Genomic DNA, 26,362 nt, shown 5'->3' with positions numbered 1-26,362 from the left:
TGCTAATGCGCCGCCTCTCACCAATGCGGCCCGAGTTCGAGTCCTGCCGATCTCGATGTAGTATGTGAGTAGAGTTTTTTGTTGGTTCTCTCCTGTGCTTCGAGGGTTTTCCTCCGGGTCCTCCGGTTTTCCTCCCTCCTCAAAATTCAACTTCTAAATTCTAATTCGATCTCTGGGCTTTTACTTTATTTGGAGCCTAGCTCTGTTGTGATTGTCCCACGCTGTGATACGACAGCGAAAAGCTTTGTAGATTTTTTTTTCAGTACGTCGTTTCATACGAGGCTCGTAATTTACCTATTACGCATGTTCTTATATGATTTTCGAGCCCATCCCACACGGCTTACCGCCTCATCTATCATTGCTTTATTTAGTCTGGCTTTGGCTTCTAAAAGAACCATGATAAATCTCGATTATTTTGAATTTGGAAAGTATAGGACATTCAACGTTGAAACAATATTTCACCACTTTTAATCAATCCTATTCAAAAACAAACATTTTACGCGGTAATTACAATCGCACGAATCCGGATTTTTTAAAAGTTTGTTTTGATATCATATGTAGATCATATCATTGTATTGCGCAAAAAAATATGCGTGATCCGCGACCGTGAGTTTCGAGTTCTCTGTTGCTCAGGTTTAGCCTCGATTTTGTGTAGAATGTTCACGTGTTCCAGTCAAGGTCCGTGGTATTTCAAAGTGTTTGTATTGTTAAAGTTGTGCATTCTTTACTTTACCGTTTGTATTTATGAATATTTAGACACTGATTCAAGGTTAACCCTGAGTAAATGAGTCTGTGATCAAGGAACACAGTGGTAATTTTCAACTCGAAAAGACTATTAAGTCCCGTCCTACTGAGCCGGCGGCTTAATGTGAAGGTCAGTAGAAAATGTAACTTTTACCCCAACATACAAAGTAAATCTAACCAACCTGCTGCAGTCAAGATTAATCGACCACTCGCTCGCCTCTCAGTTGGGTCTCTCATTTGATTTGAGGGTTTTTTTCTAGGTTCTACAGTTTTCTGTACTCCACGCAAAACCTAACACATTACACCAATTCGGTCGTTGCATGAATCTCATGCCCTGACTTAGATCGGCACAGAGGTTGTTTCAGGGTTTGCTCTGTGACTTAGCCGTGCCCTGACTTTTAATAGATCAAATCAATTACAAGACTCAGATTTTAACTCCACTACAGCTATATTCTTTTTCTGCATATCCTCGAATAATAATAACATCTAGAACGCCAGTACCTAAACATTTCGTTTTCATTCCATTTGATTCCAATTATAAATATTTTTTATTTACTCGAGCACAAAAAACGCAAAAGAAAAACCCAAGAACAGTAATTTACTCTAATTTATTTTTATCAAATCGAAATAAGAAATTTCGGATCTTCGAGAAATTTCAATTTTTCATTTTAATCAACTTTTTCTGTTTTTTGTTTTCTCATTTTCTCTTAATCCAATTTCCTAAAGAAGAAATTTAAGATATTCGAAAAATTTCAATTCTTTATTTTTATCGAGGTTTCATTTCTTTTTCTTTCTTTCTTTCTTTCTTTCTTTTTTTTTTTTTTTTTTTTTTTTTTTTTTTTTTTTTTTTTTTTTTTTTTTTTTTTTTTTTTTTTTTTTTTTTTTAACTCATTTTCTCTTAGTCCAATTTTCTAAATAAGAAATTTCGGATCATCGAAAAGTTGTTTCAATTTTTCATTGTTATTATTATTATTATTTTTTTTTTTCCCCTCTTTTTCTCTTAATCCAATTTCCTAATAGTTGACTTCCTGCGCCCACGGTTATTTTATGAAAAAGAAAGTGGATTTTCTATCATATAATTCATGGACTAATAGATGTCTTCGCTCTCGACCAATCAGATGGGAGGAAAAAGACTTCATCCAATCAAGACACTGGATAACTGTAATGACAACGGATTTGAGTTTAGTGGGGAACTTATACTAATATGTATATGGCTATAAATGGCTTCATGTTTGAACCAATGAAGACGTATAACAATGTATTAGTAAATGTTTTGATATGACACCGCTTTTTTGAGATAAAAACACCTTAATTAAAGAATGGTTTTCTCTGCATATGCTGACCGTAAGCCAAATTTCTACCGATTTCATTTGTCTATTACTCTCTCTCTCTCTCTCTCTCTCTCTCTCTCTCTCTCTCTCTCTCTCTCTCTCTCTCTCTCTCTCTCTCTCTCTCTCTCTCTCTCTCTCTCTCTCTCTCTCTCTCTGTGCTTTCATGAGTTTCATGCATCTATTTTTTTTTTTCTTTTTAGAAAAGATATCAAAGCTAGGGATGACACCGCCAACGAAAGAAACCAGGTCTCTACCTTCGCTTGAGTGAGTTAATTTGGTTTCTAAATCGTGGCCCCTGGTGATTCACATCACGTGACATGTCTGACGTCAACCAAAATATGAATGATGACGTCACAGCCGCCAAATCTTTAAATGAACCGGAAGTACAAAAAGAGGAAGAAAAAGAAATAGTTAGCACCACAGAAAAAGTTCCCGGATTGATAACAGAAGAAGAAAGAAAAACAACGAGTAGGGAGAGCGCGAAAAGCAGAAGATCGAGCAGTAAGTTAGTTAGAGTGCTCACCATGTAAAACAAAGCCGAAGTCAGTATTAATGTCTATAAGACAAATCCAACTAGTGGCTATTTACAACCGGCTGTGTTCTGAGTAGATGAGCTACTACTAGGCTATAAGTTATAGCAAAAAGTGCAAACCAAATTAAAACATGGGATTTAAATTTCAGAGTGATCCCGCACGTGAGGAGCCTCCGCTTATTTGAGGCTTTCTACATACGAAAACTGGCCAGCAATTAAATCACGTGAGGATCATGGGACTTCCTGTTTTAACTAACATCTCTAACAGCCTCCGCCAAACTTTTCTAAGTCTCTGATGAAGTCGTTGACAATAAAAGCCTTAGGCCTAGAGCAAACGTCGAACTTTCCATGCACCGAACTTAATTACATCAAAGAATGCCACTTCATTATCACCTGATATCCATTGTTTTTAATAAGTTCGGTGCATGGAAAGTTCGACGTTTGCCCTAGGCCTTAGACTCTTTATCTCAGTATGCAACACACAGTAGCTTAAGGCCTCATTTGAACCAAGTTTATTTTATCTACAGTGTTACCGATAAGCAACTTTAACCGTTTATCTTTGCTGTTTGTTTAACAGAAAAGTCAAATCGTGCAGTCACTAGTCAGAGCAATCTTAAACGCACTACTACCCCCGCGGGGGTAAAACATGCAGACGAAGATTCCGACGAAGAATCGATTCACGACAGTGACTACGACACAGACCTAGAAGTCGAAGAAAAGCGAGACGAGTTTGATCCCACTGGTCGCAAAGCATATCGGGAAGCCTGCGCACACCTAGGAATAGTGCCAGTCTCTTTTGTGCTGGAGCACATCACGAACGAGGTGCTTGATATCAAGCATCATGGACTGGGACCTAGTGGGGCAAAAGCGGTTGCGATGGCATTGATGAATAATACGACGACAACGAAAATTAACTTCCGGGATTGCGCAGTAGGTGAGTAGCGGTTTTAAGATCCTACAAGATCCAAGATCTCGTTCCCAGAGCCCTTTCTTCTTACTGCGCATGCTCGACGAAATAATTGGGCTCTGGAAAACTCCAATATTTCCTGTGCTGTGATTGGTTCTCGAGAACAAAGGAAGATACCGGAAGTAAGAATTACAGTACTAGGGAAAATAAACAAGATGGCGTCTCGAATTAAGTACACCAAGAAAGCCTGTAGGGCCGGATTTTTCTAAGTTTTGCCGGTTTTGTAATGGAAATTGTATTGATGTCTATTCAATAGATATTTTCGGAGTTAATTTAACTGAAAACCATCTTCAAAACCTAATTTTCCAAGCGCAAATTCACATGCTCGTTGAACATCGTCCGCCATTTTGAATTTATCTAGTCTGTCATAATGCGCATGTGCGAGAAACCCAGAATCTGGGTCTTCCGGTTTGGAGTTTTCCAGAGCCCAATTATTTCGTCGAGCATGCGCAGTAAGAAATAAGGGCTCTGGGTACGAGATTGGATCCCACACGGAAGGTTACCGCCGTCCTCGCTTCGACGCACAGGCACGGTTACCTTTCAAGATGGCGCAGGAAACTGAAATTCTCTGTTCCTTAGGGTTGACCTCAATTTCGTATAAAATATTTATCTGTTGCACTCAGCAAAGGTCCGTGAGTGTTTGTATAGTTGAAGTTGTGCATTCTCTACTTTACCGTTGGTATTTGTGAATATTTAGACACTGATTCGAGGTTAAGCCTGAGCAAATGAGTCTGTAATCAAGAAACACTACAGTATTTTGCGAATTTTACTAAAAAGATTTATTATATTCGAGAGAGAATTTCTCTTCAACGAAATAATCTTGTAGTATTTACAGTACAACTACTATAACCGGGGCCACTTGTACAGCTAACCAATCAAAATGTAGACTGAAAACAATGCATTCCAACGTTGGATAGTTGAGCAAATCAGAAGCATATACCCCATTCACACCTAAACGTGTTTAGTTAAACTATGTTTTCATAAACAAAAAAGGAAGAGAAACTAGAAACCTACAATATAATGAAACTTTCTAAAATATTATCAGAGCAAGACAAAGAATAATTTACATGCATTATTTCACCAAATATTGCGCAGTGTTCGTAGATAGTTTTTTAAACCTGTTTAGTTAAACCACTTTAAAACATGTTTAAGCCTTGGTGTGAATGGGGTACTAGACTTCACGAGAATGGTAATTTGACCCTGATGTTACATGTAATTTATCGTTTTCATTCTATAATTTGATTGATTCTGGCTGTCTTTACGTGGCCCAGGCTATAGTAGTCGCACTGCAAAGGGTCAAAGTTAATTTTTCTTTTTCTTTTTGTCCAAGGTCCAGGAGGCGGAGTAGAATTATCTAAAATCCTCAAAGAAAACTTCTACGTCACAGAGATTGACATATCCCATAATAATATACGAACACAGGGCTGCGAAGCTTTCTGTGATGCCCTCAACGAGAATACGACACTGAAAAGCCTGAGTCTTGGATGGAATAACTTAAGAGACAAGGACGCGGTTATTTTATCCGATATGATAAAAAGCAATCATTCCTTGAAGAAGCTGGACTTGAGCGGGAATGGGTTCGAGGAAGAGGCTGGGAAAATCTTTGGTAAGTTGGAGAAAATCTCGTACTTAGAACTTGCATTTCTTCTGACCTGCGGCGAAGAACAAGGGCATGGTCCATTTTCTTTTTTTTTTCTTTTTCTTTTTTTTTTTTTTTTTTTTGGCGCATGCGAAATTTTCCGGAAGCGAAATATAATCAATCGGAAAATCATACACCAACGTTCAAAAAACTTTGTCATTGCCAAAGGTGATAGGCAATAGGCGAAAAGCAATTAGAGATAGGTCATCCCAATATCCAAGAATAGCTGGAATGAGTTGTGTTTCTGCTTCTTATTCTCGTCAAGAACATGGAACTTGGTGTTGAGACTGATTCAATGTTGTTGGTAGTCGACGAAAACCATTCCCGTCTCGGAATGGCCTATCGCCTATCGCCCGTTGGCGGTTTTTTTTTTTTTTTTGAAATACTGTAGGTGCATACGCGAAGTATTTGGTGTTTACATCGTAGCTATGTGATCTCATTAGGGCCCGCAATACACGCAAACGACTCCCTCGAAGTACTCAACCTCAGCTGGAACCATCTCAGAGGACGAGGAGCATTAGCCATAGGACAAGGCCTCCGCGCTAACTGTACTCTCAAGGTCCTGGATCTATCTTGGAATGGATTCTCTGACGACGGGGCTGCGGCCGTTGGGGAATCATTAAAAGGAAATAATACTCTTGTGGAGTTGGACTTGAACAATAATAGGATATCCACTAAAGGTGCTTTGAGAATGGCTGAGGGATTGAAGAGCAATGATACTCTCAAAGTACTGAGGTTAGTGTGCGCATGCTCATGAGGTATCTATTTTTGATTAGTGGAAGCCAAAATCCTAGATATACGAAGTTACAATGGTCGAAGGAGCATGTTATTTTGCCTGAAACAGAAAATAACCTAGCTCAAGCTACCGAAGCACGTTGCAACACTGCCCGCAATATTGCAGGCAATGTTGCTAAAGCTGGATCGTTTTCTACTTCAGCAACGTTGCGTGTATTAAATTTCCGTACCTTTAGGCAGTAATAGACCTCTTCGGCTCTGACGTAATGTTTTCCCATTTCAGACCACATGTCATTCCCTAGAGTATCATTTCTTTGTTTAAGGTTTGCGTTCGGTTGCACATGAGAAGACACATGAATATGGATACAGCTCAAACAAAGAATCTTATTCTCAAGGGGATGACACGTGGTCTGAGATGGGACAACATTACCCCAAGCTGAAGAAGTCTATTCATAGTGTGTGCGTCTATGAGAATCAAGGAACGAGCGAGGGTAGTACTCTTGCTTCTCACCTCTGGGGTCTTGGTCTAATCGTTTAAATCGACCCCGTGGCTACCAACCAGTGAGAGAGATTCATTGCACTATTCTTGGAGTGCAACCATGTGACTCAAAATCCCTTGAGATATAGATGACAATGAAACAGCCGCCATGTTGGTCGACGTAGCAAAATAATTTTAAAGCTAATGAGGAATGCTTTTGTTATCGTCAACCAACATGGTGGCTATGACGTAACATGCACCACAAGAATAGGAGGATACCAATGAAACAGCCACCATGTTGTTTGATCTAACGAGAGAAGCTAATGAGGACTGAGGCTTTATTATCGTTAACCAACATGGCAGCTATGACGTAACATGTACCCCAGTAAATGTTTCGCTTCATTTATGCCCGCAGTCTATTTTACTTATATGTGAAATGTTTTTTTGTTGTCTCCATACAGGATAGGTATGAACCCTATCCAAAATGCAGGGGCCCATGCACTACTAGACGCCATGAAGAACAACATAGAATGCGCAATGGAGCGGCTTTGCTTGAACAAAGTGGTCATCGACGTGGAGACGAAAGAACTTGTCGATCACATCATCGGCATGCGCCCGTTCTTCGCCATCACGTGCACGTACAGCAACAGATCAGGAAACGTAATGAATGATCTCGATGCAATGCTGGGCGGGAACAGCAAGAAAAAGAAACTACTCGAGCTGATGGGCAAATTGATGGCGTACGTGGAAAGAATGAACTACCGTATGGTCGATCTTTTTAACCAGTTCGACAAGGACAAAAGCTTGTCTGTCAGTAGGGAAGAGCTTTATACCGGTCTGAAGGGGATTGGGGTACCCATGGAGGATAAGGACCTGACCTCGTTTATTAATTTACTCGATGAAGATGGTGACGGGGAGATTGATTACGGCGAGTTTTCGTGGATTAAGGACGCGGAAGAAGAAGAAATTCAAGTTTAGGAAAACTGAATTTGTCTCGTGTTGAATGTTCATCGACTGAATCACAAATTTTTATCAGGATTATTTGTTGTTGACAGCACTTGAAGTCAGTGTGTGACCACCATTTGGAGCAGATAATGAGATTCAAAGAGTTTTATCAGCTGATCGAAACCCAGCAATGCTGAATACTTTTGCGCGCGGGACCTCGATCGGTAGAGGTTTTGCATCAAGATGATATGAACTAAGAGAAGGAATCCTACCCATATAGCCTTGTAACCATCATGTGCACAGTTTGATGCTATTTTTAGCTTGGAGATATTTTAAGCGAATAACCTGATTGGTTGATTTCTTAAGGGTAGGCGGCTTCAAGTCTTGCAGTAAACAAAAGCCTGTGTTTTTGTCGTGGACGTAGCGAAATATGGCGCTTTTCGTGTCCTAAAACGAGGAATAAAGGGAAGCATTATTATCGCGCAGGCATGGTAACGAGTTAAAAATAGCATCAGTGATTCTAAAAATAGCATCAAAGTGTGCACATGATGGGGCACGGGGATTCCTTCTCTTAGTTCATTTTCTCTTGTTTTGCATGTTCTGTAATCAAAAATGGCCGCCGACGTGTGATGGCGCAAAATCTTTTCGAATAACATTCTCATATCCAGGCTCTACTCATATTCATTGGATCGTTTCCCAGTCTTCTAACCAGCGCAAATTTTATTACCAAGGCTTTTATCGGTATGAAATATAATCCAAGGGGCTGGCAGTACTTTGTTTGTGCCCGTAGAGGGGGTACTTCTATTCAGTGCACAGGGAGCCCGGCTGTACATGAACAAATAAATCAACAAAGTACTCTGGGTTTCCTGTGTTGAGCATGAGATTTGAAAATTAAAATACGTTGAATTTCCGGTAATCGTACTACCAGTAACTTGATAGCAGATACACGTAAACCTATTAGCGTAACGCAAGCCCTAGTCAACAGTTTACTAGGGCTTGCGTTACACTAATACGTCAGATTTAAATTTTAACCTGCTCTCAAGCTACTTGCAGTTTGTTGACCGATTCCTTCTCCCCCCCCCCCCCCCCCAAATAAATGAAAGCACAGCATTTTGGGGAATGCGTATTGGAGTTATCATAGAATCCTTCAATCATCCTCAAGAAAAGTAGAAAAATCTTACTCCATCGTTATTGTAAATAAAGAGTGCCAAATATAACGTTAACATTTCTTTTACAAATTCAAAAATCAGGTATTGATGTATGACCTCTTTTTGTCAGTAAAAGGAAAGAAAAGCTGCCATATCACCATACTTGGTGATAGGTAGGGTAGGGTAGGGGGATGATTCTTTCTAGTGGGTGGAGTAGGGGAAAATTGGTTTATAGGCTTTTCACTTACGGCTGTTACCAAGAAGACCAAAAATATCTTTATCAATAATCTCCATTTTAAAATAAAGATATAACTTGCTAAAGGCTAGTGTGAGCTGCGTCGGTGTTTCTAATGAAACAGTAATGATAAAAAGGTAAATTATACACCGTGAAAAGATGAAAAAACTTACTGACGTTTCGGACGCTAGTCCTTCGTCGGAGTAAAAGAGAAAGAAGTGGTAGAAAGGAGTGTTTATATGTTGAGAATAAGCCAAAAGAAACCATTAATCCTATGAAACATGGTTTACTGCATGCCCTCGAGCAAAGCTTCTAATTACATTTCAAAAATTTATATTTTCTCCTTAAAACTTCAGTCAAAACAAAAAGTTATATCTCAGTAAGGAAAAATACCTTTTTACCAGTTCAATAGAATAGAACCCTGCTGAAATTTAATCGAAAAATGGCTTCCAGTTTTAACGTTGTTGATGTTGTATCTCGTGTGCTTAATTCGTGTCGAATTTATCGAAACTTTTGTTAAGATTTATTTTGACATCAAAGGAGCATTGTTTTTGTACAGATTATGAAGGTTGAGCCAGCAAATAATTGATGTAAACTTAAGGAATTCAATTAGTCAATCAAATATTTATTCAGGGGAGAAAAAATACCTGGAACCTTGTTTTCAAAATCCCTCCGAAGTCGAGTCATTTGATTACATAAAATGTATAGGTTTTAATTCTTGTACAATATCTGTACTGTACAAATATTTTTGGACGCTTTTTTTCTAATCTTCATAAATATTTTTATTGTTTTTGTGTAATCTTCAACGGACAAAGAAAACAATGGATGTTTTGAAGAAAAAGTTGGATCCCATGATTGATTGAAGTGATTCCGTTATTTAAACGAGAGGTTCTGGGCAAATTCCAAGCACAGCAGAACTGAACGCTTCAAGTTTCTTCAGTTAGAATTTAACCATTTTTCACTGTTTAAAAGCAGGCATTTTACTGGTAAGTAAAGCGTTTTAGGTGTTTTGAAAAGCAGAAAGAATAATACTAAAATTCAATTATTATTTTTCAATTCACTTTGTTTGCCAAGATTATTTGTCGTTATTTACTTACGAAACCACGGGAACTAGTTAAAAGTACAAAAATTTGCTCAACTTTTGTTTACGGTTTGACTAAAATCTTGTTGGCAAATAGCTTCGCAGTGTGAGGTCTTGAGAGGTACATTTAAATACAGTGTTGACATGAACCTTTTTACCAAAGTTCCTAAACTAGAAAGATCGAAATTCTTCTATTAGTTTCTTTTAAATAAAATACTGGACTTGATTATGAAATTTTGTTCAGTTTAGTTTTTTGTTTGGTTATTTTATATTTCAGTGCAGCAAAATATAATTGAAAAATTCAAAGTCATAGAGAATATTACATGGGCGCTTGGAGATACGAAATTTATCTTCGAGTGTTGAAAAGATCTCTCACGAGTGAGCGCAGCTAGCAAACGAGTGAGAGATTTTCAACACGAGAAGATAAATTTCGTATCTCCAAGCGCCCATGTAATATTCTTTTTATTATATATTTATCCATAAAATCAACTTAATAAGCTTTTTATTATTATAAAACGTTTTTATTCATAAACTAATAGCTTAAATACTCATGGTAACGATATTTTCACATGATAACATCATATTTACACATGTGAAAATATCAGTTTTTCGAAAAGGAGAAATAAAGGTATTTTATGGATAATTATATGATGAAAGTTGATCTTTAATGGCTGCGAGCCTAGCGAGTTTCTTTAGGCTCTCTAATGAGTTCCTCTTAGTTTGAGTTATTTCAAGTACGTATTTTAGGGACTTATCTCTCGCAGACTTTGATTTAAAATGACAATAAATTTGTCTTGTAAAGATTTATATGTTTAAAAAGGCGGGACTTTGAATGATATCGCTTTCGCTTAGCTTTATGACTATGATTATGTAACGTGTAGACCGGATGAAGATGTTACACTTCTGAATGCTGTCATTGCAACAAGCAACGCACATTTATCAGCGTTTATGGAACCAGCGCATCTCACGAAATATTTATCAGTGTATGGAAAATCTTCATTAAATTAAAGTTGCTCTGTGATTGTTGCGTTAGAATTCAAACACTGATTTTGATTTTCCTTACAGCGCTTCTTCTTTCTTTGTCGTCGTCGTCTTCAGTCTCTTTTCTTGTTCTTCCTTCTTCTTCTTCTTCTTCTTCGTCTCCTTCTTCTTCTTCAGTTTTTCATCTTGTATGCGTTTTAAGTTGCATGATCACAAAGTGACAAATTTTTTGTTGGTGCCATTACGTTTTTGCAATTAGTGTAACGCAATTTGCAGATAATTGATCAGTTCGGCAAGTCTGTCCCCCTCTTAAGATATATTCTCAAAACTTAGTGTGTTGCAAGTTGTGTTACATTGCATTAGACATGGTCAAAAGATGTGGCGTTCCATGGGCAGCCATGTTGCAGGGCATGTAAAATGAAGAGTCCTGAGCATGACAGAGCGACTTGAAACATATGCCATTCTATTTTTAGTTTCCCACAACACAGGTGCCTTGTTTTACGTTTCTCACAAACAAAGTAACGTTAACTTTTGTTTTGCAGAGTAAATGACAGTTGCCCAATAACATCGTATAAACCTGCTACATTCCCGCTTGGCAATCTGTGACGTAACGACCTTTGAGGAAGTTCTTCACAGCAAGCAGTGGCCGCATCAGACATCACTGCTGTTGAACAAGCATCACAAACAAAAAAATTCAAAACTTTGCCCGAGAATAAGTTAATGATTAAAGAACGTTTTCCCTCAGTGAAAGGACGTTGAACAGAGCCTCGAAAACCAAGCAAATATCTTGGCCTTAAACTTGGACAGAAGAAATCAAAAAAATTTCAGAAGCCTAAATGAAGCAAGTTGGTAGGATGCAACGCGAAGAATTATCTGAGTGTGGTTCTGGGTTCGCAACTGGGCTGTTTTCACCAGTGAATCCAGTCAAAGAAAACGTTAATCTTCTTCACCTTAAAACCATCTCCCAGTCATTCGACGATCTGACAAGTGAGACACTTTACAGCAAGTGGAAAAAGGCGCGAAAAAATGGCGCCAAAATTGGCCGCCATAGTAGAAGCATCTCTCTTATTTCTTTGCCAGAGGAAGATTTGGCTATCGGCAAAGATGATGGAAAAGAATTCACAAACAGACTTGCTTTGGACCTACGTCGACAAATATTCAGACAAAGAGGTTGGACTGTCAGTTCAGGCGAAAATTTGAAAGAGAAAGTTGATTCATTTCCTGACACGGCGTCGATGTGCTCGACTGAACCCGACGGATTAACGATTACGACATTTAGTTCGTCGGACAATCTCGACGATGATGTCTTCGCCTCCAGTTCAACAAAACCTGACAAGGCTGACTCAATTCAAGTCAAAAAATCGAAAATTATTTCAGAAATCATCTCTGGTACTTCGGGAGATTTCGTAAGGAGGATCCGAAGTCTCTCCGACAGTGACCAAAGAATTTCCGACCGCCCGATTCGAGCCCGAATACGAAGCGACCCTGACTCAAACACTCGGGTGGAAGTCGGAAATCGTCGGAGGAGCTTATCATGCAGGGAAGCACGAGAAATTGAATTCCTGCGGACAGCAGAAATGGCGCAACGCTATCTTGATGCGCAACAAGAAGATGTATGGAAGAAGAGGAGTTTGAGTTCTTCCGGGAATGGTACGCCGAGTGAAAGGCATAAAAGAATCCCTCGTGGTCCTGTGATCCATACAAGGTCCGAAGGCAATTATAACCTCGTGAATATTCAGGAAACCGCCTCATTTGGATTCACAGATGACAGGTCACAAGCAGACTCCGAAGAGCGTTACGTGTTGTCTACATATGGACTGATCCATCAACCGCGGAAACCACAATCCTCGTACCTAAGATCACTGACAAATAATACATTCTCAGTCAGCCAAGAGATTAAAAAATCGAGCCAAAACCCAGGGTTTTTACTAAGAACGATGAGTGAACCAAATCAGCGATCTACGAAGGAGCTTAGTTCGAGCGAGGAGAAGGAGAAGGACGAAAAGAAGGTTTTATTCAAAGAGGTTGATGTTATCGGCAGCTTACCGAAGGGAACTTATACTCGACCTCACGGAGTAAGACGAGCTCAAACCTTACCACGAATGCCAAAGCGGCCTTTGAACAGTTTTAGCATGAAGAATTGGAAAGAAAATGAGCTAAGAACACGTAAAACCGCCAATGATTTACTTGATCATATCAACAACAGCTCGGACAAAACTCAACAAGAAAGGGTCGATGTTGTAGAGAAGGCGTTTGAATGGATTCGCAAAGAAGTCGCTGATTTAAGGGCTCAAGATAAGGATATTATGCGTATGTTTACCAAGATTCAAGCAGGGATTCGACATATTAAATTCGATCAATCGAACTTGATGGAAAGCGATGAAGATTTTATTTCAACCCCGGATTTGAGTCGAGAGAGAGCATCATCTTTTCAGAGCAAAGATGATTTATCGGTCACTCGAAGAGCTAGTTTGCTGTAGTAACAATTTTTAACCAGTTTAGAGCTACGAATTTCAAGATTATTAAAGCAAAATACGATGCCCCTTGGGATAATTTATAAAGTATCATAAGCTAAGTACAAAGGTCTTTTGTTTATTGTAGAAAGAACAATGATAACACAAGGAATTAATTCACTTTTAAAGTCAACAAAGCGCCGCTTAGAGTCAAATAGGTATTGAAATTATAATACCAATTTATCATTTGTATATATGGATTCTTTCTTTCCCAATTCTATTGATAAAAAGAGCAAGATTTTTTTTTAATCTATAGACTGTACTCCTGATCCAAAACAGGACTTTAAAAAAATACACAATGATATTTCAACAAGATTTGGCGGTGGCGTACGATCGATCGATGCTAGTGAAGATCTTTCGTACTTTATGAATATAAAATAGATGTATAATTTATTATTATAAGCGATAAAGATTTTGATCTATTGGCTGTGCTAAATAATAAAAGTATAATTTTGTTATTTTCATGTGATTTTGTGCTTGCGTGACGCAGTTTTGGCTCGTGAAGAGCGCACGCTATTTGGATATAATATATGGATATAAATTCGATTTCATGCAATCAAGTGATAGACATATTGGCCCCCTGCGTGTGTGGAGATGGAAGGGAGGGGAAGGGGTAGAAGACAATCGTACTCTCTGTGTCTCTTTGCGAGAGTGTATTTAACGTTTTAGTGGAAGAAAGCATTTGATGCACAAAATAGAAGACAATCCTCAACTAACTGTAATGTAATCGCATGTAACGGTGCAGGGACTGCGTCGAACTAGATTAAAACTAGCTGCACCATTAGCAAACCAAATCAAAAATTAATTTTATGGATCCTTGAAACAACCTCTGGGCTAATCTAAGTCTAAACGCGCGATTACACGGAGATATCTTCTATACAACTTGTCACAAGTTGCATGGAGCATTGCAGCGTGTGAACCTACAACGCAATTAAGAAAAATTGCGAGACAAGTTGCAGCATTCTTTTCTACTTTTGGAAACGATTGGATTGCGTCTCCGTTGCACCGTGTAAACACTCTTGCAACGTTCGTCGCGCCGTTGCGAGACAGGTTGCAGAGAAAATTGCTTTGTGTAATCGCGCCTTAATTAAGTCCAGAATTGAATCCAAGTAATGTGTCCAATAACATATCTCGGGGTTACTAATAAAGGTATCGGTAAGTGTTTTTAAAAGATAAAGAAAAGACAATCGTCGGCTGATCAACGGGTTTAGGGATAATTAGTAGAGCTGGGGTACCCCTCTGCTAACTATTGTTTAGGGCATGACGTTATTTTCTTCGGCAGTTGTTAGCTCACCGCTGGTAACGTTATACTGAACACAATGACTGGAAATAGGATTCTAAATATTCGTGTTAAGACATGTTTAACGGCAAGCAAACAGAAGATTTTTTTGAACAACAACAATCGTTTTTTTGCAGTACGGAAAGCCTGTAAGCCTTGAAACAACGATTCTGAAATAAGATGAAGCTGCTCTTTGCTCTGTGTCTTCTCACTCTACAACTGAAGCTTTTCCTTGTCACAGGAACTTCGTATGCAAGTAATTGGGAGCTTCTTATTTGATGATTGAAAAGGCTTAAATTAATAAATTAAAAGGATATATTTTGCTACTTTTAATTTCTAGAGGGTGAAAAGTTTGTGAAGTATTCCCAGAACGGTAAGAATTTTTATTTAAAAAACGTTTCATCCATCCAGTGTCTTGCACGCAAGAAGTTCATAGTTTGATCCTCAGTGACCTCGCACACTTGTTTTGAGCAAGTGTGGCTTGGTTGGTTAGGAGTGTGCTGCCTGTTAAGCAAGAGGTCCATAGTTTGAGCCTTAGTAGTACATAGTGATCTCACACATTGGTTTTAGGAGCAAGTGGGTTAGTGTTGCCTGTTAAAGTGTATATCAAGGATTTTTTTCTTTCAAAATCACTTATATGTGAATAGTGTAGTAGTATTGTTGCAGTATTTTTGTATGTCAAATTTTCTTTTAGGAGATATGAACATTTGAAATATCAATATGCAAATGAGATGACCTAAATTCAAGACTAATTTATTATACAAAAATGCTGTTGTGGAAATGTAACAAGACGAATTGGAAGAATCTCAACGCTTTTTAATGTCACGAAACCACGCTCACCACTAAACACTCTCACGGCCAAAAAAAAAACTCTCACCCCCTCCCTCGCAAAGCATCATGGTTATAAAGGAAGCCCAAAAAGCATTATTACAATCCCTCTGGAGGAAAACCATGGGGTCCTCCCCTGGGTGTTTCCTCCATATAAACACATGATCAATAACAGTAACAAAAATGTAAACAAGGATAAGTGTCAACTTCATATTAAAGTTCTTTAAAATGTTCAAATGTTTATGTTTTGCTGTGCCCACTACGTAGTCTTGATGGTAGAACATTCTCTTGGTTGATGTGGGCCTCTCTGTTCTTCTTAGTCCTCTTCCCATCATCAGGTACTTTGTCTGCGACAGGGGGTCCCTCCCCTGGTTCTTGAGTGCACTCTTGCTCTGGATCACCATCTCCACTGTCTTCGGTGTCTTCAGTAGTTAATGAGGGAATGGTTGGAGGTGCAGGTGATGTCAGATTATCCTGAACTGTACTTTGTAGAGGTGCTGGTCCAAAATAGGGTCTTAGTTGGTTGCTGTGGACCCACTTCCTCTTGCCATTCACATTGATTTGGTAGGCCACCGAGGAAGCCTTGTATGTTATTCTGTAAGGACTGTTCCAGCATGTGAGAAACTTCTTTCTTTGCTTCTTTCTGTTCAGGAACTGGAAATAGTAAACTTTATCACCAACTTCATATTCTTTGCTAGTAGCCTTCCTGTCATAAATGTTCTTGTTAACTCTGGCAGTTGCTTCAATGTTCTCCCTCACAAAGGCAAATGTATGTCTAAGATTCTCTTGTAGTTCAATTACATAAGAATACTCAGAGTCATATCCACCAGCAGTTTCAGGATATGCAAAGACTAAGTGGTGTGGTAGTATCATTCGACGACCAGTCATTACTTCATGCGGTGACACTCCTGTAGAGCCATGAAGTGTTGACCTCAAGGCCATTAGTATTAATGGCAAAGTCAAGTCCCAATCCCTTCCAACTCCTTCTACATACTTCTTTAGTACTTCCATTATGGTCTTGTTTGCTCTTTCAACTGCTCCTCCAGACTCGGGGTGCCATGATATGTGAAAATTCTGTTTGATTTCAAGCATTTTACAAAGTTCTTGTACAATTTTACCCGTAAAATGAGTACCTTGGTCTGATGACAGCTTGGTAGGTAGTCCCCATCTACTGAAGACGTGATGAACTAGCATTCTTGCAACTGTCTCTGCTTCCATATTCCTTGTGGGGAGAGCTTCTACATATTTAGAGAACAAATCAACAAGTACTAAACAATACTCATTTCCTCTGGGGCTTTTAACAAGTGGTCCAACAAAGTCAATCATCACATGACTCCATGGTGACTTAGCAAGTCTGGGACGTAAAGGTGACTTATACATGCACTTCTTGGGAAGATGCTTACAGCAAGTCATGCAGCGTTGTACATAATCCTTAATGTCCTTATACATATTAATCCAGTACGCAGATTGAGCTGCAATAGTATAAGTGTTATCAATTCCTCTGTGACCTGAAGTGGGGTGGTTGTGAATATGCCACATATAAAGATCTCGGTAGCATTTTGGTATCACAACATATTTATGCTTGCAACCCTCTTGATCTTTGATGAACATCAATAATCCTCTTTCGACTGTGAAGGAATCTTTCCTGTTATGCATCAACCTCAGTTCTCTATTGTTCTTAAGAATCTCAGATGAGAGTTCTTGAACTTTACCCTCTATTAACTCTTTCAGAGGACCAATGTCTGGATCCTTATTCTGTGCCTGTACAAGGTCCTCACTGGGTTCTTCTGGATATAGATCATATGTACTAGCATTGATTGGGATACCTGTGTCGTTGTCACTTGTGATTCTTTGGTTGTCCAGGTTGTGATTCTGACGTCCTTCAAAGGTTACAGTCATCACATTTTGGAATTTATCTGGAATGAATGCTGGATCTAATTCCCACTTCTGTCCATCTTTAGCTCCTTCCTTAGCAAGACTGTCAGCATGGTCATTTCCTTCTTTATCTTGTCCAACCTCTTGCGAGTGGCCTTTCACCTTTTTCCAGTAAACATCAATCTGTGATTGTGTGACCAATGATTCAATTGTTGAAATGATAGCAGCATTTTTCACTTGTTTTCCTTTACTGTTTAGCATTCCACATTGTCTCCATCTTGGTAAATATTCTAAGAATGTCTTGGCAACATACTCAGAGTCTGTACACACAACAATTTCTTCAAGATTAAATTCAATGGCTTGTATTAGTGCAATTAAAACAGCTGATAGTTCTGCATACTGTGATGTCTGGTTTCCAAGATGATATCCTTGACTGAATTGGGACAACTCAGGCCAATAAACTCCTGCACCTGCTCTAATTTTTTGATTTTCGTCCGTAAATGAACATCCATCAGCATACACACATTTCATGTTTGCACAAAGTTCTGAGTCCCATTTATGATGTCTTAATGTGTCTATATCATTGGGTTCTGAACTACAATCATGCAATGTTGCCAAGCCCTCAACATGTTTCATATTGAGGGTTTTCTTATATTGTACTTCGAATGACTGACCTTGCAAGACAAGGGCCCATTTTCCAACACGAGTAGACAGTTGATTGTTCTTGTTAGCTAGAAATGTTACTGGATGATGCGAAGTCTTCACAATGGCATGGTGGCCACACAAGTATGGTTTAAAGTGTAAGATTGCCCACATAGTTGCCAAACAATGCTTCTCACACTCACTGTACAGTTTCTCTGCAGGTGACAAGCTTTTGCTTGCATACACAATAACTCTGAGTTTGTCTCCTTGCATTTGTGACAGGACAGCACTCATGGCTTCAGTTGAACATGTAGACTCGACAATGAACTCGGCTCCCTCAAAGAACTGTGGGTAACCCAGTATAGGTGCTTGACAAAGGCTCGACTTAAGTTTGTTTAATGCTGTCTGTTCATTGATTCCAAACTCCCATTCTACATTCTTTCGAAGAAGTCTTGTCAATGGTTCAGCTATTTTAGCATAGTCCTTTATGAATCTTCTATAGAAATTAAGTGTTCCTAAAATACTGCGCAGTTGTGACTGATTCTTGGGATCAGGTAAGTTCTGTATTACCTGAGTCTTCTTTGCCTGTGGTGACATTCCCTCTGATGATAAGTGGTAACCCAGATAATCCACTGATGACCTTGCAAACTGACATTTACGAAGAGGGACTTTAACACCTGCTTTAGAAAACTGTTCAAACACATATCTTAGTTGACTTAAGTGTTCTTCCCAGTCATCACTGTTAGCTAAAACATCATCAACAAACAATGACAAGTGTCTATCTCTAACATCTGGAAGTACTTTATGTAAGAAAATGTTCCATTCAGCAGGGCTATTGACATAGCCAAAAGGTAGGCGCGTCCATGTATACTGTGCACCATCAAAGGTGAAAGCTAACTTATGTTGATCATCTCCTTTTACTGGTATAGTCCAAAATCCATTTGCAACATCAAGTGTAGTGAAGTATTTTGAACTCTTCAACCGTGACAGTGAATAGTCTATATCTCCCATAGGCCATCTAGATATAGGTACTTTACGATTAAGATTCCTGAAATCTATGCACATTCGCCATGTGCCATTTGGTTTTAGAACAGGCCACACTGGTGAATTGTAGGTACTATTACAAGGTCTTATAATGTCATTAGATTCCAGTTCTGCAATTATCTTCTTTAAACTATCATAAGCAGCCCATGGGATCTTATATTGCTTAGTATATATGGGATCCCCTGCATTGTTAATGGGAATTTCAACTTCATGTAGGTTTGTACTTCCAACATCATTCTTGCCTTTAGTAAATGTACCTTTGAACTCTGATAATATATTCAATAATTGTTCTTTCTGACCTTCATCTGCTGCATCCGCATTTTCCACTGCATCTTTTATTTGCTCATCGATGTTAGCTTCCGCTGAATTTAAACCAATCTCCATCTGTTCCTCAGCTTTCTCTACTTCACCATTATAGTTTGGAGAATGTGTAACAACATTAATCATCTTCTCTGTTGAATCAAGACCTTTTAATGTCACTGTTAATCCGGTCTGGTCCGAGAGACAACTTTCAATATCTTCGCTCCTCAGTGGTCTGTCCTGAATCGTCAACCTCTTTACATGGAAAGTACCAGTGTCATGTCTTACGTTTAGCCATTCTGGTACATCTTTGCAATCATTGGGAACCCGCACAGTATCTTGCTTTCCTAAGGGCTTGTCTCCGATAATCATTATACTTGTGTCAAACGTGGGAGTGTCAATAGCTACTACTTTGCCAATCCTCTTGCCTCGGTGAAGAATAATGTCTCTATGTTGTGTGTTTCTAACATAAATCCAAAACCATTGTTTGCTAGTAGACACAACACAGTCTATAATCTCTAGTCCCATTTCATAAAGACACACCGTACCTTGTATTGTCCCATCCTTTCCATTGATGTCTTGATTCTTAGCGACTCTCATCTTAATGCGCTGGTCCTCAGTCAACTTAGGGACAGTTATAGTCTCCAGTACTTCCATGTCACATACTTGGGGGACAACTTGAACAGTGTTAATTCCTTTCCATCCTTGAGCAAACTGTGCAACATCCTTTGTACAACTTCTAAGAACACCATTGAATAGATCAATGACACAACATAATCTCCACAAAATGTCAGCCCCTACCAACAAAGGGGTGTTTATATCACATACATAGACTGGGTGCCTGATCACCCGAGTTCCAAATTTCAGATTGAGCCAACATCTACCATATGTTTTGACTCTTCCATTACTTGCATTGTACAACTTTGCACATCCATCAATCAGCTTTAGGCATGGATTCTTTAACAACAACTGCTCAAAAAGTTCCCTTGTTATGATAGTAGCTTCTGCTCCTAAGTCTAAGAGTGCCAACACATCTGTACCTGTTTCTATGGTAACAGTGAAATGAGGACAGCCTCCCTCTCGCTGAAATGTCAAAACTCCCAGAACGTCATCAGATACACAGTCACTATTTTCGATTAAATTCACTTCTGGTGAAGATTCCATGCCTTTTCCATTTAACCCATCTACATCTAGTCTTCTAGCATGAATTGTCTCCGGTAGACTCTCATCAGCATTCAGTGTTCCTTCAGGCTTTTCACCATCTGCGTCATTACTACTAGACTCATCAATACTAGACTGTACTTCCATGTCAGGGTTAGTTCCATTAGACATATTATCCTCATCTGCTTGTACGTCACTTATCTTGTCACTTACTTCATGTGTCTGATTAGTTTCAGGATGTTTCTCTTCAACAACTGTGGGAGCCACATGTATCTCCTCCCTTCACTGTCCAGATGGGGTTGAAACTTGTTCCTTTGTTACAGGTGCTTGGGGCTTAGGGGGTGCTCTCTGTCGCTCATATCCGTCAATTATCTGCTTTAGATAATCCATAAATCCATCTTGCTGAGCTTGAGCAGTAGGTAATTCAACTCTTGGATTTTGAACGGCTGGAGTTGGTATCCCTGTGGTTGATCCATTAGATGTTTTTCCATCACTTCTCTGACAGTCTCTAGCATAGTGTCCTGCTTCTCCGCAGCGAAAACAATCACCTTTCCTCTGTCTCTTGAAACTGTCTCTGGGGTTTGACCAAGTCTTTCTACTTCCACTTCCTCCCTCCAAGTTAAGGCTTGCTCTGTCCTTCACCTCGCACACTTGGAGCTCCTTGGGGCGTGATCGCTTGTGATAGAAGATCTCTGCCTTTGCAACGAGATCATCCAGATTATTGAGGGCTAAAGCCTCAAGCTGTTGACGAATGTGAGGTTGGAGGCCATCCACAAATGCAAGTCTTAGCTGAACATCATCTCTTTCTCGAAATCCAAAAGCTCTTGTTGATAGTCGTTTTAGTCTGCGAAGAAATTCACTGGGTGTTTCTGTTGGTTTTTGCCTGCCTTCTTTACCTCGCAGGGCCTCAATTGCAGCCTCTTGACAGGAGAATCTGCCGAAATCTTTTTCCAACTGTCCACAAAGTTTGTCAAAGTCACTTCGTATCTCTGGTGAATAACTCTGTATCTGCATACTGGCAGTACCCTCAACAACCATCTTTACTATAGCTAGCTTTTCATCATCACTGTAGGGTGGTTGTCTCACTGATAACTTACTTTTTAAGGTGGCTATAAACTCTTCAATGCCTGCATTTGGTCGTATTTCAGGGTTGAAGGGCGTTAAATTTTTACAGATCTTTGACCAATCGGAGGGAAGTCCCTTCCCCACACATGTAGGAGTTGGAGTTGTCCTTTGACACTTATCTGTCGGGCCCTTTGAAGGTTGTAATGGCGATAATTGCTCGAGTTTCGTCTCCAGGTCTTCGATCTTCGTATTTTTCTCTCTTAATTCTGCAACAAGCTCCAAATTCTTTTTGTTTGCGGTGGACAGGTTTTCTTTCGCTTGTTCCAAGCCTTCACTGATCGATTCTTTCTCTCTTGTAAGTTTCGTAGTGTTTTCTTCGAGTTGATTTTCAAGAGACTGGCGGGTCTGAACTAACTCCTCGTTTTCCTTACAGGCTGCATCAATCTCTTCGCCTAAAGAATCGCACAATGTCTTAAAGTAACTACATTTTCCTTTAGAATGATGTACTACAGCGATACAAAGAGCCGAGAAATTGCTGACGGCTTGCAAAACTTCATCGGACGTTTTGGTTTCATCGAAGTTAGCGATTGATTCTCTCTCGGTCTCCAAGCGTTTTAAAAGGTCGTCTTCAGGCAAAACTTCTAGATCTTCGACATACACAGTCGCCCATGGTAATAATTTAACTCTCTGATCTCCCACTTGATCATTTTCGGTGGAGTTTTCGGTGTTTTCAGCCATGTTTGTCAAAAGCACGTGTTGAGTAGCGTAGAACAAATTTCGATAATTTCCTTTGTTTTCGGCTTCCAATTCTCTTGAGATTTCACCAAGACGTGTAATAAGGAATCTTTCGTGTCCTGGCGGGGTCGCCAATTTGTAACAAGACGAATTGGAAGAATCTCAACGCTTTTTAATGTCACGAAACCACGCTCACCACTAAACACTCTCACGGCCAAAAAAAAACTCTCACCCCCTCCCTCGCAAAGCATCATGGTTATAAAGGAAGCCCAAAAAGCATTATTACAGAAAGCACTGCTGTTTTTTCATTTGCAAATTATCCTTATAACTGAAATATATGGCTTTGTACACTTTTAGGTTATTTCACTTCAGAACACTTGTCGTAAATTACATTGCAAAATGTAACCCATTCTTGAATTTACGTCATCTCATTTGCATGTTGGTATTTCAAATTTTTACATCTCTGAAAAGAGACGACCACATACAAAAATACTGCAACCATACCTCTACACTGTTCACATATAAGTGATTTTGAAAATAACATTTTTTCCTTGATATACACTTTAAGCTAGAGGTCCATAGTTGTTCTTTAAAATCAAAGACCCTTAATAAAGTTTCAAAATTTTTCTAATCCATGCATGACGTCGTTGCATGGCTTTGTTTATAATCTCGTTTCTCATTATTTTAATTTCTCTCTGTAAGAAGACCAGCTTGAAAAACGCGCAGCTCACAAAGATCTTCTGAGTGGCGTAAGCTGCAAATACATCAAGATGAACGGTTACTGCAAGGACTTCGTCAAGAAGACGCTCTGCAAGACTAGTTGCGGTGAACATCGTCTTATTATCCCATTCTCTACTTTCACATCCCCATAATGCCTTGCGTCTTTGGGGGGTAACCAATCAAAAAACTGTCCCAAATTGAAAGGTTTCTTAATTGAATTTATACTATACCTGCTCTTATCTTTACAATACTGATTATCAGTTTATTCCAAGTTATTTTTGTGTGTACAGATCATCCAGAGTTTTGGTCTTACAGAAAATGTATTGACTTACGAAAAAATGTTTAAAATTTACCTTAAGCGTCTTCAAGCTTCTATCTTTTTCTGTTTTTTACTTCTTCATTTTATCTTTGGATACCAAACAAGGTATTGTCAACATTGTCTGATCAGCCTTCAGCAAAATAAGTGGGATTTTACCCTCTGATTACTTCCCAAAGACGCAAAGTATTATGGGGATGTGAAAGTAGAGAATTCCTTATTCATTTGTTTTACTAATAGATTTATTCCTCAAATGAATGAGGAAAAATTGGATCCTTGTATCATTATGATTTCGTATTCAGTCCTAATCCACCAAAATAATTTCCCCACATTTTATTTATCTGGTTATAGGCTGATCTGCAGTACCTGGCTTTTACTCCTGTAACATTTTCTCGAGAGAGATATTAATAAATTATAGAAAAAGCGCCTTGGGCTGCCTGCGTTTTTTTTTTGACACCTTACGTGTGAAATTTGACACTTTTAACATGCAATCTGGAAAGAAACATTTATGAATATTTTTATTATCAAGTCACTTCTAGAATATACTGAATACTATGTGAACAAATGTTGTCCAACTGACACCCACTTAAGTATCTTAAGAGTCCTGTAATTATGAGTTTTTCTCTTATAATTCAGTGATCAATGGTTCAGACTTTTGCAATCGTCTCGTACACTTTCTCGCTTATATATTCTTCTCTCGGTCCGTAATCAATGAAAGGTCTCAAACTATCATATACTCTTCTTCAGCTTGTACAAACAAACTGTCGACCAAAAGCTGCGAAACTGTCAAATCCAAGGTCAACTGTAAGACTCCCTGGAGTATCAGATTCTGCCGATACACCTGCAAACAATGTTCCCGAAGTAAGTTACCAGTGATTTTCTAATCCATAATAGTATCGAGGCTAGGATTTACATGGCAATCATATTATCGTAGGGTAGGAAAAGCGCAATGTTGTTTTGCATAAGAGAATGGAATATATTCCTTTGTCAATGAGGAACATAAATATTTTTGCTCTACGAAATGTCTATCCCTTTGTACTAAACTTTGGATCTCTAAATGTAATTTAATTCTCTTATATATTTTAACAGCAACTTGTGCTAACATGTTCCCCCTTGGAATGGAGAGTAAAGCCATCCCTGACTCAAGCATCACAGCCTCTTCTATGTGGGGCAGTATTACGGCACCCTCAAGAGGCAGACTATATATGAAAAAAGTTGGACGATATTGTGGAGGATGGTCTACAAGCTATAACAGCGTCAGCCAGTGGTTTCAGGTCGATTTAGGCGAAGTGACCAAGATCACGGATATTGCCACGCAAGGCCGTGTATCCCCACACTACGACCAGTGGGTGAAGAGCTACAGCCTGCAGTACAGTACGAACGGAAGACGTTTTGCAAACTACCAAAAAGGCAAGGTCTTTAAAGGAAACTCGGACCAGAACACTGTTGTGAAGCATGCTCTTATTCCCCCTATCATCGCACGGTTCATCAGAGTGCGACCCAAGACTTGGCGCATGCACATCTCGATGAGGATGGAGCTCTATGGATGTGTTTAAGGTATTGAAATATTCCTGTTCTCTTGTTTCTTAGCTCCTTCCTCCTTTTCATTTTTACTTACTTACTTACTTACTTACTTACTTACTTACTTACTTACTTACTTACTTACTTACTTACTTACTTTCTTTCTTTCTTTCTTTCTTTCTTTCTTTCTTTCTTTCTTTCTTTCTTCTTTCTTCTTTCTTTCTTTCTTTCTTTCCTTCTTTCTTTCCTCCTTCCTTCCTTCCTTCCTTCCTTCCTTCCTTCCTTAGCGTTTGCTCTTAGCTAGTACAGAGGCACATTACCTCTTATTTATGTTGTTGTTGTTGCTTTTTCTTCAGACGTACCCAGAATTTACGCCAGACATATAATCCATGAACGGCCACAAGGAAAAATTCCTTTAGGCAAATTAAGTTTAAGTAAAAAAGTATAAAAAAACATAGAAGTATTAAAAAGTAAAGAAGTAAAAAAAGTTAAAAACAAGACCAGACTGAGAATCGAGATAGCAGATGTAGTAACACCAATATAATTCAATAAAAAGTCTTGAAATGGTAGCCATGATGAGTAGTTCTTTTTTCAATCATGAGAAAAGCTTCGAGCCACCACAATACTGAAAACCCTTTATTAATCTCTTCGTTTTTGAGACAAATAACTGAAGATAAGATATAGTCCTCCATACCACGTGTGTAAATGGAATTAAAAGATAGAGCAAACGTTTTAAATGCTCCCTAAAATTCGATAAATAGATCGAGGATATTACATGGGCGCGCGGAGATACGAAATTTATCTACGAGTGTTGAAGCGCAGCGAATTTCGTATCTCCAAGCGCCCATGTAATATTCTGTTTATTATATAATTATCCATAAAATCAACTTAACAAGCTTTTTATTATCATAAAAAGTTTTTATTTATAAACTAATAGCTTGAATACGCAAGGTAACGATATTTCCACATGTGAAAATAACATGTTATTTTGACATGTGAAAATATCAATTTTTCGAAAAGGAGAAATATAGGTATTTTATGGATAATTATATGATAATTCACAATATTCTAACAAATCTTAAACAGTAGAGAAACTTCTCCTTTCTGAGAAAAAATGTCGACGTTGTGGTTTACTGCTCACCTCTCACCACTGTGGTCCGGGTTCGAGCCCTGGCTCAGACTGTATCATATATGAGTTGAGTTTGTTTGTTGTGTTGTTCTCTCCCTTGCCACGAGGGTTTTCTCCGGGATCTCCGGTTTCCTCCCTCCGAAAAAAACAACCGGTGAGTTGAATGTAGCCTGCGTGTAAATTCGGTCTACACACAGCTAGTTTGCCACTGGGTTCTGATAATTAAAAAGCTGTAAAGTTCTTCGTCAAGTCTTATAGTGTGCAAGGTGAACTAAATTAACGTCGCCTACGATAAATACATTTTACATATAATTTATGCCAGAGGTTTTTTGTTACTGTTCTACGCAGCAAAGAATGTGCCGAGACCTCAATATCGATTTTAAAATTTTATATTTGGAGTTTTTCTTTACCATTAATG

At 38.8% G+C, this 26,362-nt stretch overlaps 3 protein-coding genes across 4 annotated transcripts; all 3 read left to right on the top strand.

The window, feature by feature from the left end:
* Positions 1–2,283: 2,283 nt before the first annotated feature.
* On the top strand, positions 2,284–8,441 carry LOC116300913 (uncharacterized). The gene is made up of 5 exons (XM_031709882.2): positions 2,284–2,576; positions 3,185–3,541; positions 4,905–5,180; positions 5,657–5,948; positions 6,888–8,441. Exons 1-5 carry the CDS (start codon positions 2,393–2,395, stop codon positions 7,402–7,404), a joined length of 1,626 nt encoding a protein of 541 aa, XP_031565742.2. The 5' UTR covers positions 2,284–2,392; the 3' UTR covers positions 7,405–8,441.
* A 3,027-nt stretch (positions 8,442–11,468) lies between these two features.
* On the top strand, positions 11,469–13,787 carry LOC116300914 (uncharacterized). The gene has a single exon (XM_031709884.2). It carries the CDS (start codon positions 11,653–11,655, stop codon positions 13,294–13,296), a length of 1,644 nt encoding a protein of 547 aa, XP_031565744.2. The 5' UTR covers positions 11,469–11,652; the 3' UTR covers positions 13,297–13,787.
* Positions 13,788–14,694: 907 nt separating this feature from the next.
* Positions 14,695–25,382, top strand: LOC116301924 (retinoschisin). 2 transcript variants are annotated; one of them, XM_089027371.1, is made up of 6 exons: positions 14,695–14,864; positions 14,949–14,981; positions 22,961–23,083; positions 24,042–24,155; positions 24,384–24,851; positions 25,172–25,382. In XM_089027371.1, the coding sequence occupies exons 1-5, from the start codon at positions 14,789–14,791 to the stop codon at positions 24,848–24,850; spliced, it is 813 nt and encodes a 270-aa protein (XP_088883497.1). In that variant the 5' UTR covers positions 14,695–14,788; the 3' UTR covers position 24,851; positions 25,172–25,382. The 2 variants fall into 2 exon arrangements, with proteins under 2 accessions (XP_088883497.1, XP_088883498.1); XM_089027372.1 differs by having other exon boundaries at positions 14,696–14,864; positions 22,964–23,083.
* Positions 25,383–26,362: the final 980 nt, after the last annotated feature.

The sequence above is a fragment of the Actinia tenebrosa genome, unplaced genomic scaffold (genome assembly GCF_029948245.1).
Source record: "Actinia tenebrosa isolate PJP-AT-01 unplaced genomic scaffold, QUT_ActTen_1.0 PGA_scaffold11__36_contigs__length_13525064, whole genome shotgun sequence".
Lineage (NCBI taxonomy): Eukaryota > Metazoa > Cnidaria > Anthozoa > Actiniaria > Actiniidae > Actinia > Actinia tenebrosa.
The sequence above is the reverse complement of the archived record's forward strand: the minus strand, read 5'-3'. Positions and strand labels throughout refer to the sequence as shown.

Excerpts from the sequence above, each read along its gene's own strand:
- LOC116301924 (XM_089027371.1), top strand. The coding sequence starts at position 14,789 with ATGAAGCTGCTCTTTGCTCTGTGTCTTCTCACTCTACAACTGAAGCTT. Across the intron at positions 14,865-14,948 it reads CACAGGAACTTCGTATGCAA|AGGGTGAAAAGTTTGTGAAG; the intron begins GTAATTGGGAGC and ends TTTAATTTCTAG. Across the intron at positions 24,156-24,383 it reads CTGCAAACAATGTTCCCGAA|CAACTTGTGCTAACATGTTC; the intron begins GTAAGTTACCAG and ends ATATTTTAACAG.
- LOC116300913 (XM_031709882.2), top strand. The coding sequence starts at position 2,393 with ATGTCTGACGTCAACCAAAATATGAATGATGACGTCACAGCCGCCAAA. Across the intron at positions 2,577-3,184 it reads GAAAAGCAGAAGATCGAGCA|AAAAGTCAAATCGTGCAGTC; the intron begins GTAAGTTAGTTA and ends TTTGTTTAACAG. Across the intron at positions 5,949-6,887 it reads GATACTCTCAAAGTACTGAG|GATAGGTATGAACCCTATCC; the intron begins GTTAGTGTGCGC and ends GTCTCCATACAG.
- LOC116300914 (XM_031709884.2), top strand. The coding sequence starts at position 11,653 with ATGAAGCAAGTTGGTAGGATGCAACGCGAAGAATTATCTGAGTGTGGT.